Source organism: Echiichthys vipera, assembly GCF_963691815.1.
Source record: "Echiichthys vipera genome assembly, chromosome: 2".
In the NCBI taxonomy this organism is placed as follows: domain Eukaryota; kingdom Metazoa; phylum Chordata; class Actinopteri; order Perciformes; family Trachinidae; genus Echiichthys; species Echiichthys vipera.
The window spans coordinates 8,414,308-8,426,760 of NC_139827.1; the positions used below are offsets into that span (position 1 = coordinate 8,414,308).

The 12,453-nt window shown below is 41.1% G+C and overlaps 1 protein-coding gene across 1 annotated transcript in view; it reads left to right on the top strand.

Moving 5' to 3' along the window:
- LOC310962889 (voltage-dependent T-type calcium channel subunit alpha-1H-like) overlaps positions 1 to 12,453 on the top strand; it is a gene marked incomplete at its 3' end in the record, with an annotated part of 37,374 nt that overhangs the window by 14,202 nt on the left and 10,719 nt on the right. Inside the window, exons 10-21 of the mRNA XM_083935498.1 lie at positions 131 to 316; positions 593 to 710; positions 1,204 to 1,359; positions 2,159 to 2,246; positions 4,671 to 4,861; positions 6,207 to 6,506; positions 7,747 to 7,847; positions 8,118 to 8,241; positions 9,012 to 9,080; positions 9,279 to 9,463; positions 9,584 to 9,710; positions 12,238 to 12,363. Of these exons, the coding sequence (XP_083791624.1) occupies positions 131 to 316; positions 593 to 710; positions 1,204 to 1,359; positions 2,159 to 2,246; positions 4,671 to 4,861; positions 6,207 to 6,506; positions 7,747 to 7,847; positions 8,118 to 8,241; positions 9,012 to 9,080; positions 9,279 to 9,463; positions 9,584 to 9,710; positions 12,238 to 12,363 (1,771 nt within the window). The remainder of the gene's footprint in view (positions 1 to 130; positions 317 to 592; positions 711 to 1,203; positions 1,360 to 2,158; positions 2,247 to 4,670; positions 4,862 to 6,206; positions 6,507 to 7,746; positions 7,848 to 8,117; positions 8,242 to 9,011; positions 9,081 to 9,278; positions 9,464 to 9,583; positions 9,711 to 12,237; positions 12,364 to 12,453) is intronic.

Consider the following 12,453-nt stretch of genomic DNA (forward strand, 5'->3'; position numbering starts at 1 on the left):
GAAGGGAGCCTTTTTGTGGGTGATGCTAATGCTGACTTCAAAAGAGTTACCGCTGCGGTTGAGTACATATTGACTCTTCTGTTGCTTCAATGTGAATGTAACTGTGTTTATAATCTGCCCTGTGTTTAAGTGTGTGGGAGATTGTAGGTGAAGCAGAGGGAGGCCTTTCGGTGCTGCGTACCTTTCGACTGCTGAGAGTTTTGAAGCTGGTCCGCTTCCTTCCCGCCCTGAGGAGGCAGCTGGTGGTGCTGATGAAGACGATGGACAATGTGGCCACGTTTTGCATGCTGCTGATGCTCTTTATATTCATATTCAGGTATATTCTTACTTTCTCTAAAGGCAAGACTGCAGGCTGAGTCAAGCCAAGCAGCTATCTCACCATTAATAATTACAGAAAACCATAATCATTACTTTTGACCTTTTTCTTACGCTGTTACAGGACATATTACCACATGCATCATCACCCTTTACACGTACACAATTACTCACACAGGCAGCATTACATATCCACATTAAATTACCATGTAATGAAAGTAATGTATTTTCTCATTGTTTTGTGTATTCGTGTGGGTGTTTGTTTGTGTCTCTGCAGCATCTTGGGAATGCATTTGTTCGGCTGCAAATTTGGTTTGCGACAAGACAGTGGAGACACCTTACCCGACAGGAAAAACTTTGACTCTCTGCTCTGGGCGACTGTCACTGTGTTTCAGGTAAGACAAACGCACCAACATGCGCCCTCTCTGACACTAATACAAACGTACAGATGTGTGCGAGCACACAAACACACTGACAAAATATTTAATTGAGAGGAATTTTGTTAAATGTGGTTTTAAAATTAATTGGGATGAGATTCAAACTGCAGCTGTCGGCGTCAACAGCACTTGCCCCGGCAATACTCTACATTATTTCCTTCCTCACACTCGCTCTTTCAACAAAATCTAAACCTCTCCCAGTGGGCAGGTAAGTTACGCTTCACAAGCCGAGTGGGAGGAAGAGGAATGAAACAAGCACGCCACAGGAGCTCATTTAACACTGATGAGCATCATTACCGTTCAACTGACGATGAGATATTAAAGAAGAATCTGCTCTTCTTCTTCTTCTTCTTCTTCTTATCCAACTTGTCTGTCGGCTGCATTTGTGGTGCTCTTTATGTTTGACAGTCTTATCCTCACATACGTTTGACTTCTCTCTTCCCATCTGCAGATCCTCACCCAGGAGGACTGGAACGCAGTGCTCTATAACGGGATGGCCTCCACCACGCCGTTGGCTGCCCTCTATTTCGTAGCCCTCATGACCTTTGGCAACTACGTCCTCTTCAACCTGCTCGTAGCCATTTTGGTTGAGGGCTTTCAAGCCGAAGTAAGGGCAAAGATGCCGTTTTATTTGAGCTGCTTAGAGAGTGAGGCGGGGAACAAGACTAATTGAGCTCTGTTGTGCTGATGATACCAAATCTGCCTACAAGAGAATAATCTCCACCATCCTGCCTGTGCGGCGTCTCCCCTCTCTCTCTTTATCCATCACTGTTTTTTTCTGATTCTTTCTCAGTTGTCCTCCCTTTCTTTCTCTCCCCATTTCTTCCTCTCTCTCTCTCTCTCTCTCTCACACACACACACACACACACGCATACACACTATGTGTACAATACAATACTCTCCAGGGTAGGATGTGTTTGATATCGCCTGCCATTCACAGCTGGTGAGCTTTTGTTGTTTAGTTTTCATCTTTTATCTCCAGCATCAGAGAGCACTCGCTCCCTCCCTCCCTCTCTCTCTCTCTCTCTCTCTCTCTCTCTCTCTCTCTCTTTCTCTCTCTCCCTCCCTCCCTCTCTCACACACACACACACATACACACATACAGATACCCTTTGCCGAAGCCGTCTGCCTCCATCTTTCTGGTGTGAATTCTAATTAAATTCAGTAAAGCTTTATTGGCGTGACTACAGGAGATCGCTGCCAAAGCCATGCACATAACTCAACTAGAGAACACTGGAGATCCCCTTCACCCGTCTGCTTCCCGCGCTCTCAGTCTTTCCCTCTCAACTTGCTCATAATTTTCAATTTTACAACAGTCAACAGACAGTGAAAAGAGGCAAGGGGGTGATGATGATGATGAAAATGATGAGGACATCATAGTAATGAATGTGTGTCTGTGTTTTTAGGGCGATGCCAACAGATCTGAGTCAGACGACGAGAGACAATCGCTCTGTTACGATGACGAGGAGAAGTTGAGAGAGCTGTACGCTGCAGGTGCAAACTCTTAGATCTAAACACCGAAACACACACTCTCCTGCAGTCAACCTTAACTGATCACCTTGGTTTGTGCAACTGAATGTACTGTTGTTCAACTTTGTTTTTGTTACAGTTTTTCTCAATTGCTAAAACACTAAACCCTGTTGTCTGAACCAATTTCTCTGTTGCCTACTGATTGAATCAATCTTTTGGCAACACCATGAGCACTTTTCACCTGTTTAGACACAACTTACCAACACATTTTCATTGTGATGCACATGTGCTGCATAATGGTGAGCACAGGTGGCAAAAGTCAAACACAATTAAAGCACGGTTGTCACTACTTGAACACAACAACTCCAAATTGATCAGACTTGTGGCTAATGATGTGAGGAAATGTATAAAGTCAGTTCAGAGAGCACTGATTTGTGAGGCACTACAATGGACAGAAATCTAAGAGGAAGAGTTTGTGTGAGAGGAGGTCAAGGGGGTCGAGGTGGTCAAGGTGGTCAGCGAAGACAAAGAACAGTAATATCTGATGAAATCAGAGCTACTGTGATTGACCATGTTCTTGTCCGTGGTATGAGCATGAGGGAGGTCGGACAAAGGGTACAACCAAACATTGGTAGATTCACTGGTAATTATCTTTTCTGACATTATAGTACAGTATTTAAATGTATGAGCAAATTACTGTATGACATATTACAGTATATACTGTACCACAGTATACTGTAAGTAAATATATGTTTCAGTACATCACTGTGCCAATGTACTGTAGTATTGTAATGGAGGGTTAGTCTCACTGTCTGTAGGCCTAGTTTTCCATGTATATGTTTTGTAACTGCATGTTCTCTTTTAGTAGAATTGAAAGACTGCCACATGGGGGTGGGAGGACAGGTGGCACATGTACACAAGTGGCAAATGCATACCATTTCTGTTTGTTTTGTACAAGTGCTGCGTGTTAATGCACAAGATTTCTGTTTTTTGTCTTAGTGTACAATTGCTAAATGCACAGTTTTTTTGTTTTGCAACATGCATTCAGCTTCATGTCCTGAGCATTGTGTTTTCTATTTTTCTATGTAGTGTTTAGTGACTGCTCAGTAGTGTTTTATTTTGATTGACTTGGGGCACGATTTGACAACAAAGTTCAGTTTTGGGCACAGATTGAACTGTTCTGAGGTGAAAGTTTGGTTTTGCAAGAAGAGTCTGAGGTTTTGTGAATGTAGCTTGAAAATTGGTGTTTGTGTTCACAGTTTAGAGAAAAGGAGAGAAGCTTTCAAGAAATGTGTCTTAGCAATTGAGAAAAACTGTAATAATGCCATTGTACTGTAATTGCTGCGATCAGGGAAATGTTGCGACATTTCCAAAAAGACATCGGATAGGGAGAGATGCACAAGCAGTCGGATGATCATGCAAGTTTTAAACAATCCTCCAGGGTAACAGACGTTGTCTTGAAGAGAAAACACGAACGGTAAAATAATCATCCAATGTCTGAAACATTAATCACATTTACAGACCAGGGTTCTTACGGGCACTGGAAATCTTTCAAAACACTTGTAAATGTGGTGTTTTCAAAGTTTGAAAAGTACATGAAACCACTTGAAATGAAGGTTATATAGGATGCCAATTCTACCTGTAAACAGATGACACATTTTAAAACAAGAAACTTTGTTCTGTTTTCTTTTAACTTGTTATTCATTCATTCATTCATCTTCAACGGCTTGTCCCTGTCGGGGTCGCGGGGGGCTGGAGCCGATCCCAGCTGACATCGGGCGTTCTGTTAAATTCTGTCCCAAACATAACATCGTTTATAGCCCAATAACATCTACTATAATGTGATAAGTACAAGCATTAGTATAATATATATACTCTATATACTGTATATACAGTAAATATGTCATTTACCACAGCTGAAGGGTACTGGAAAAGCTTGAAAATGAACATCGAAATACTGGAAAAGTGTTTGAATTTGACTTTGGAAAAGGTGTATAAACCTGACAGGCCTTTGACCCGCTGTACTTGAACCCTAACATTCTGAAAATGATCTATTCATTTGAATACTTTTCAATGTTTTTTTATTATTTATTAATTAGAAAACAGCTGCACATCCCAGGGTTTCTCTCCATGGAGATCTGAAAGCAATTTTCTAAGATTGTTATCTACTCTACTTTTTTTACATTTGTCTAAGGGCTAAAAACTCTGTGTGTAAAATGACGATGTCTAAGATGTATTGGTGTCTGCATTTTTTAACCTAAATTATACTATGTGTATCCCTAAAATGTAAAATGCAAAGTACTATTCAGGTCCTCACGTTTAAAAAGCAAAAAAATACTGGACACATGACTTTAATAGAAGCTACAGCTCTGATCATAACAGATGAACATGATGGCAAAAACTGTGAAAAAAGTATTTTTCTGTTTGCATCTGTTTGTGTGTGTTCAGAGCTCAAGATCCAGGCCATGATGCTGAGCCCTAATGGTCTCCTGAACCCAAAAGCCTCCATGCCCCCGCCTCTTGCTCCTCCTCTGCCCGTCATCACGCACACTGCGGCCACGCCCACCATAAACTCCGCCCAGTCACGCAGGGCGAGCGCTGCTTCCATGGACATCCACAGCCTTGAGCAGAGGTCACCGGTGAGCCTTGGACACTTGCTTCTACTTTAACTATCAGCACCACACTCAATATCAGAAATAATGCTGATTTACAGAACCACTTAAACTGTAAACTGTAAAAAATATATTAGAAAGGAGTTAAAGTCAGAACAAGATGTGCTTTGAATATGATCAGGAAGATTCATTTATAAACTTGTGATTGTTTTTTAAAATGCTACAAATGATAAAAGCGCAAAGATACCTCCTTAAGAAGCTTCTGTTAGAGGTGCCTCGTAGAGTTTTTGTATGCTTACATTAAGTGTTTCTGAACAAAACCCACCGTGGGCATTCTTAAGTCCTAACAAATGACTTGAATTTCCTTCCTCATGAAACATTTGTAAAGCCAGATTTCTTGCAACCAGCATGTCTAATACCTGAGTGGAGCTATGCACTCTGATCATGTGGTGTTTCAGAATCATCACAGGAGAAGAAATGTGTTTTCTGAGGCGTGACAGAGTCTAACCTGTGCAGTGCAGAGAAAAATGACATGCATTGCTGCTCTTTTTGACCGTTTCTGCCTTGTTAATTGGTGGCACGCCGCTGTCACCGGCTCTCCTGCTGTGGATGTTTAAGTGGATTTTCCTGGAATTTTTGTGACACTTCAGGTTGTTGTACTAATTCACTTTTACCTGCAAAGTAATGTGGGTGCTTTTGACTGTCATCACCATCTTTTAAATCCAGTTTCACACGGCACGCGTCTTTTTTATTACGCGGAGTGAATGAATAAAAAGCTTTTTCTTTCATCCCATTTAGCTCCTCTTTCTCCCACACATTAGATTTATTTACATTCATGTCCTTACCCTTTGACCAGTAGAGTAACACTCACTCAGGCAGAAATTAGGAGCATATCAAATATTATCACATTTTGTATTTGCCTTTATTTAACCAAGAATATTCCCATTGAGATTTAAAATCTCTTTTCCAAGGGAGTCGTGGCCAAGACAGCAGCCTAAACATACAAGTTTCACATTTATATATATAAATAAAAAGGGAGGGGATCAGTGCTCAGAGACAGTACATGTGCAAATTGTATTAAAAAAGTCCTAATCCTGCTTTTGAAATGCTCCGTGCTGATGAGGGATTCCAGTTTGAAACGATCCTGTAGTTTATTTAAAGATAAAGGTGCTAAATATTTAAAAGCACTTTAACCAAACACAGTGTTGGTTTGAGGAACATTTAACATAATAAGGCTGCTGGAGCGGGTGGTGTGGTCACGTGTCTGCTGGCATTTGCACCACAGGACAGCTACTGACAAAATATTCTATCTTTCATTTTTTAAGAAAGAAATCTTTGCACTTCAGACTGTGGTTGTTCTTGTTGTTTAAAGTTGCCTTCACAGGTCCCGTGGGACAGCGGGCCGGAGAGCCGTCGCTCCAGTTGGACCAGCATCAGCCGAGCTCCCAGCCTCCACAGGAAGAGCCAGTCGGGGGAGATGGAGTCCCTGCTGTCCGACACACACACAAGCTCCAACTTCAGCAGCAGGGAGCAGTCTCTGGACCAGCCGGAGTACCTGCAGGTGCCCATACTCCACTCGCCCGACTGCAACGGCACAACCTTTCACCTCCCTGATGATGCACCCCTGACCATGCACTACCACAGCGATCAGGAGGAGGACGAGGTTGAGGAGGTGCAGCTCTCTGCATTTGTGTTATTCATTTGAATGTGTTGTTAGTCTGTTTAAGTGGATCATAATGAAATCACATTTTCATGGCAGTCAGTGTGTTACCTACCTACAGATGACCGTCCTCCACAGAGCTGGGTCTGTCTGACGTTCCTGTCTGTTATAGGGAAGGTTTTCGTTGCCACCGTACTCTACGGGGGAATTGTTGGGTCTATGTTTATCATTAATAAGTGTAGACTTAGAATTAAATAGAGTGTGGTCTTTACCTAGTTTGTAAAGTGTCCTGAGATAACTTTTGTTATGATTTGGCACTATAAATCAAATTGAATTGAATTGAATTGAATTGAAATCACAGTAGAGGGCGGCCGACATGTCCCGAGTTTGGAGAAGCAGACAGGAGGACGGGCATCGAAGCTAAGCGATGTGCAGCTGTAGACAGGAGCAGCAGCTTCATATACTGTATTTTATCCTCCTAAAAAAGGCTCACCTAAAACAAATCAGTATCAGTTTAAGTTGAAGCTATATTCAGAGTATCTTTTTTACCAATTTACCTTGCCGTCAGACAGCCCTCTCCCATGTTGAGTGAAGTCTGTTGGCTTTAAAGAGAACGACTTCAGTTGCTCCCCTGTAAACTTAAACAGATCCGTCTGATGGAAAGGGAAAGTGGTAAAAATATTCTAAATATAGTGTAAAATTAAACTGTTTTTTAAGATGGTTAAAATACGTTTAGGTGCTGAACCCAAGTACACCACTTAGCTACTGTGCCCGTCCTCTGCCTGCTTCTTCAAACTGGCTCCGTGCCGACCTTCATCTACTGTAGGTAACAAAGTGACGATGGATAAGTACCTCATACAGCCCCACTTCCAATCTAAACCCCGTTAATACAAGTTATTAAAAGAGCTTGTGTCCTGTTGTTCAAAAGTTCAAAATCTGCTGCTAATTATGCAAATGCAAAGGCATAAATTCCAACCTTAGTGTCCTTAGTCGCTTTGAAAATATTTAATTAGCTGAATTTAAATAACGATCAGAGTGGAGGAAATATTGGGAACATTGTTTGAAAAACTTGTGCTGTGTTGAGGTCACGACTGCAATTCACTGTTTTCCGCCAAGTAAAATTATGAGAACATGAGCACGGCATGATTATAGAAAATGAGCTAATGACGACAAAAAAAGAAACCTAATGCAAATGTATGCGGTGTGTGTGTGTGTGTGTGTGTGTGTGTGTGTGTGTGTGTGTTCCCTCCAGAGTTTATGTAAGAAGCTGAAGAAGATACTGGAGCCATATGAGCCTCAGTGGTGCCTGGAGCATGAAGAGTGGTCTCTCTATCTGTTCGCTCCACACAATCGGTAAATATGCACAAAACCACACATACGCACACTGCCCCTGATATTCTCCTGAGCGGCCCGGGGGGCTTGAACTACAGCATGTGTGAAAATTCACAGTGGAAGTGTGAAGGTTACAGCCGAGGCCCTGTAATACAATATTCACTTTTTATCAATTAAAGCTGTGCGAGTGAAAACAAACACATTATGTTGATGAATGCAGTGGTGTGTGTGATGTGTCATGAGTGCGAACGTGAGACGCTCATTTATCTCCCTCTGTGTTTCTCTCTTCAGGCTCCGGTTGTGGTGTCAGAGGGTCATAGGTCACAAGATGTTTGATCATGTCATCCTCCTCTTCATCTTCCTTAATTGCATCACCATTGCACTGGAGAGACCTGACATACAGCCCAACAGCATGGTAGCACACACACACGCAGACACACATGTTCACGTATATTTTCTCTATACTTGTGAGGACCCTCATTGACACAATGCATTCCCGAGCATCGTCAAACAATGAGCCTGAGCCAAAACTTTGACCTAAATGTCATAGCTTTAACTTTGCCCTTAAACTGTGTTCCCTGCCTGGGCTGATTTATTCTGTTTACTGACATTATTTCCATCTTCATTTTGGTTTTTAAATGTTGTTTTTCTATTCCTTATGTAAATGGACTTGTACTTATATAGCGCCTTCCTAGTCTTCTGACTACTCAAGGCGCTTTCACAGTGTTTGTCACATTCACCCATTCACACAGACTTTCACACTGATGGCAGTGAACCTCTACAAACCATCTAATCTAACCATTCACACCACATTTACACACCCATGCGCAGCACGGGTGAGCAATTCGGGGTTCAGTGTCTTGCCCAAGGACACTTCGACATGTGGACCGGGGGAGCTAGGGATCAAACTGCCAATCTCTCGAATGGAGGACGTCCCACTCTACCACTAAGCCACAGCCGCCCCTGTGTTGTGTTGTGTTGATTACAAAGGATTCTTTGAAAGTTTTTATTATGTTCCCACTACAATCGGGATGGATTTTTCCCCCAGCTCATTATGTAACACATTGCAGTTTGAATCCAGAATCAAAGCGAAAGCTACTTAAATTGATGACTGTGCTTCTCAATGTGTGTGTGTGTTTTCCCACTCACATGTGCGTGTAATATGTTTCTGTGTGTGTGTGACAGGAGCGAGTGTTCCTCAGTGTGTCCAATTACATCTTCACTGTGATCTTCGTGGGTGAAATGATGATCAAGGTAACCATAACAAGACAAGCACTTCACTTCAAAGTAATTTTCTCAGCTTACTTATAAAAGGGCAATTTTCTTCCTGGGTGGGCATCGGAATTGCTTTCAGACTCATTTTACACCTCATATTATTTTATTATTTCAGTAATTGTGCTGGATCTGTGTGTCTGTGTTTGTGTGTGTGTGTGTGTGTGTGTGTGTGGTAAGGTGGTAGCTATGGGCATGTACTTTGGAGAGGGTGTGTACCTGCAGAGCAGCTGGAATATATTGGACGGACTGCTGGTGTTTGTGTCGCTGGTGGACATCCTGGTGTCCATCGCATCAGCAGGTGGTAATCGAATCTTAGGCATCCTCCGTGTGCTTCGTCTGCTTCGCACACTGCGACCACTCAGGTACGGTAGGAGTACGGTATTTTCTCCACTGTTTACTCCATTAATACTACCTGGTGAACCTGTGTAGCATGTGTGTGACTCTGTGTGTGTGTGTGTGTGTGTGTGTGTGTGTGTGTGCAGGGTGATAAGTCGAGCTCCTGGTCTGAAGCTGGTGGTGGAGACTCTGATCACATCTCTCAGACCCATTGGCAATATTGTCCTCATCTGCTGTGCTTTCTTCATCGTGTTTGGAATTCTGGGTGTCCAGGTAAACATTTATACCGTATATTCCCCGTTCTCTCTATCGGTTTAAGATAAATCTCATTATTTGTCCTTTTTTGCATTGAAAAACACTCATTTTAACCTCTTTTCACACGGTTTTATGTGCCCAAACATCCAAAGCTTGTTGTCTTTTCAGCTGCGAGAAGACACCGATCACCATGATTCAAAATTAACGAGGCACATCTCAGAGATGCTTCGAGTAATAAAAAGTGGAGGGAACATTTTGGAGGAAATGCAAATGAGCTGCTGATTATGCGCCAGAGTCCCTGGAAGTAATTAAAAATACAATGCTTCAACTACAGAGGGATTGTGCTGAAACGTGTTTTTTTTAATTGGATTTTCACCTGGATTTCTCTATTAATAATTGCATTGATTCATTCGTTTTGTTAATTATTTATTTAAGGAATTTTATCATCAACGTTTTTTAATATTCAAAACAACGATAAGGCTTTTTTAAAATAAAAACTGTGGTTTCCCATGCTATGGGCTGGGACCCTCCATGGGGTCCAAAGATCCATCTTAGGGGTCCCAAATAATTAAAGGTGTGAGAAAGAAAGAAGTAAATATGTCTGTAGCAAGAAATATGTATTTATTTTATTGATTTGACTTGTAGATGTCTTTTTCTTCTTGTGAAATTTTGGATAGTTTCATCTGCTTTTGTTTTGTGTTGTACTGTATATATTAATATTGTTTATTGTTTATAGCACAATATATATAGTATATAATGTATATATAGTATATATACATTATATACTATATCTACATAGTGTATATATAGTATATATACACTATGTATATATTGGATTCTATTTATGTTATGTACAAAGTTTTTATTTGCGGACCCACTACTGCTGTTACAACATAATTTCCCAGTCTGGGATCATTAAAGTAATTCTATTCTATTCTATTCTCTCTCTTTGGGCCTCAAGATCCTCCCCACATCGTTTCATTTTAAGGGATCAGGAGACAAAACGATCTGTTCAGCATCGAGTTTAAATAGCATTTTGGTGCTAAAAGCCATTTCGTAAGCTCTCCCCATCTACATTGATTATTAGTTTGATTTTTTACAAATATTAAAATGAACGCTTACACAGGAAATGATGCTTGATGCATGCTGAATATCAACACTAGAACTGGATTTAAAATAATAATAATTCTGATATAAAATTGCACGTCATGTGAATAATACGGTATCGAGTCACCATGTCATGCTAGCTTGTCAGGAAGGGCGTTAAATAATGCTCCGATGTTAGGTTGAATTTTGGTGAGAGAAAAACCTTCATGTCCTTTTTTAAAGGGGTCCTTTGAACTCTCAACTCAAGATATTTGAATGACAATAGCGCTCAATACTCTCTTGCACTTTATTGACTACTGTTGTGTGTTCATGTTAAATTAAAAGTACATTACAGTTTTTTTTGATTGCTTTGACGCAGTAGTCGACTCAAAACACACATTTTTCAAAACTGTTAACGCAAAGGCCTAAACAGTGGCACCAATGGTCAAAATGACTAATTTTGCCTGCAAAAGGCCCTGACTCCGCCAAAACATTTAAAATATGGACCAAAAGCAAATTTTGCCCTCAAACAACACAACTTGCACACAAGTGCATAAGCGCTTCCAATCAGTCATTAAACAAGGGGCATCAAAATACTACATTCAGCTCTCAATGTGAATCAGTGCTGCATTACTGGTCAGCAGCTCACATATCAGTGCCAATTTGCTTTCTTGCAAAACAAAGATCCAGAATCATAAACATGATTTTTCAAATTTTATTGAATGCAGTATTCATTCTTTTTTTTTTGAGATTGTGGCTAAGAAATGAAATATTCCAACAGAAACCACATATATAGTATAAAAATCCATCACTGTGTAAGACATAAGGAAAATAAAAATAAAAATTCTGTCCAATAAGGAAAAAAATCTCTTCTAGTCAATTCTCTCTTGACGAATGGGCCACATGGCCTCATCTACATCGCACTCAATATTTTCTCTTGCGATGCACCTATGGAAAAAGTCTTCTTGCATGCCATGCCATCAAAGCAATAAAAAAAACTGTAATGTAACTACTTTAAGGGGTTAGTTCTTTATGTCCTATTTTGAATAAAGCACCAGGTCAGAGGGTTCGTTGTACAGTTTTCAGCACTAGTTCTTTGAGAATGGGAAATCAAATTGATTTGGGAAATCAGTAGCGATACACAGCCCTCGGACATAGTAATTATTCAGAATCAATGTGTATCATATACCCAGCCCTCATTGACACACAGGCATGCATTTCTCAAACACACTTCCACTGAATTATGCCGTGAGAACAACCACGCTGGAGTGTGTAATGACTGTGGAGCAGGCTGGACCAGATGGTACTTGGATATCTTAGCTGCAACATACAGTAGGCCTGTAGGCGCTTGCTGAGTAATTTACTGTACAGCAATACATCATTTGTTTATATTACCTGGAGGTTACAGTGTTCTTGTATGTGTTTATCTGTGTGTGCACACATCTGTCTGTGAATGCAGCTGTTCAAAGGGAAGTTCTTCTACTGCGAGGGACTCGATGTGAGTAACATCACCAATAAAACCCAGTGTCTGGGGGCAGGATACCGCTGGGTCCGACGGAAATACAACTTTGACAACCTGGGACAGGTTTGTCACACACTCACACACACACTCAGACACACACACACTCAGACACACACACACACACACACACACACACACACACACACACACACA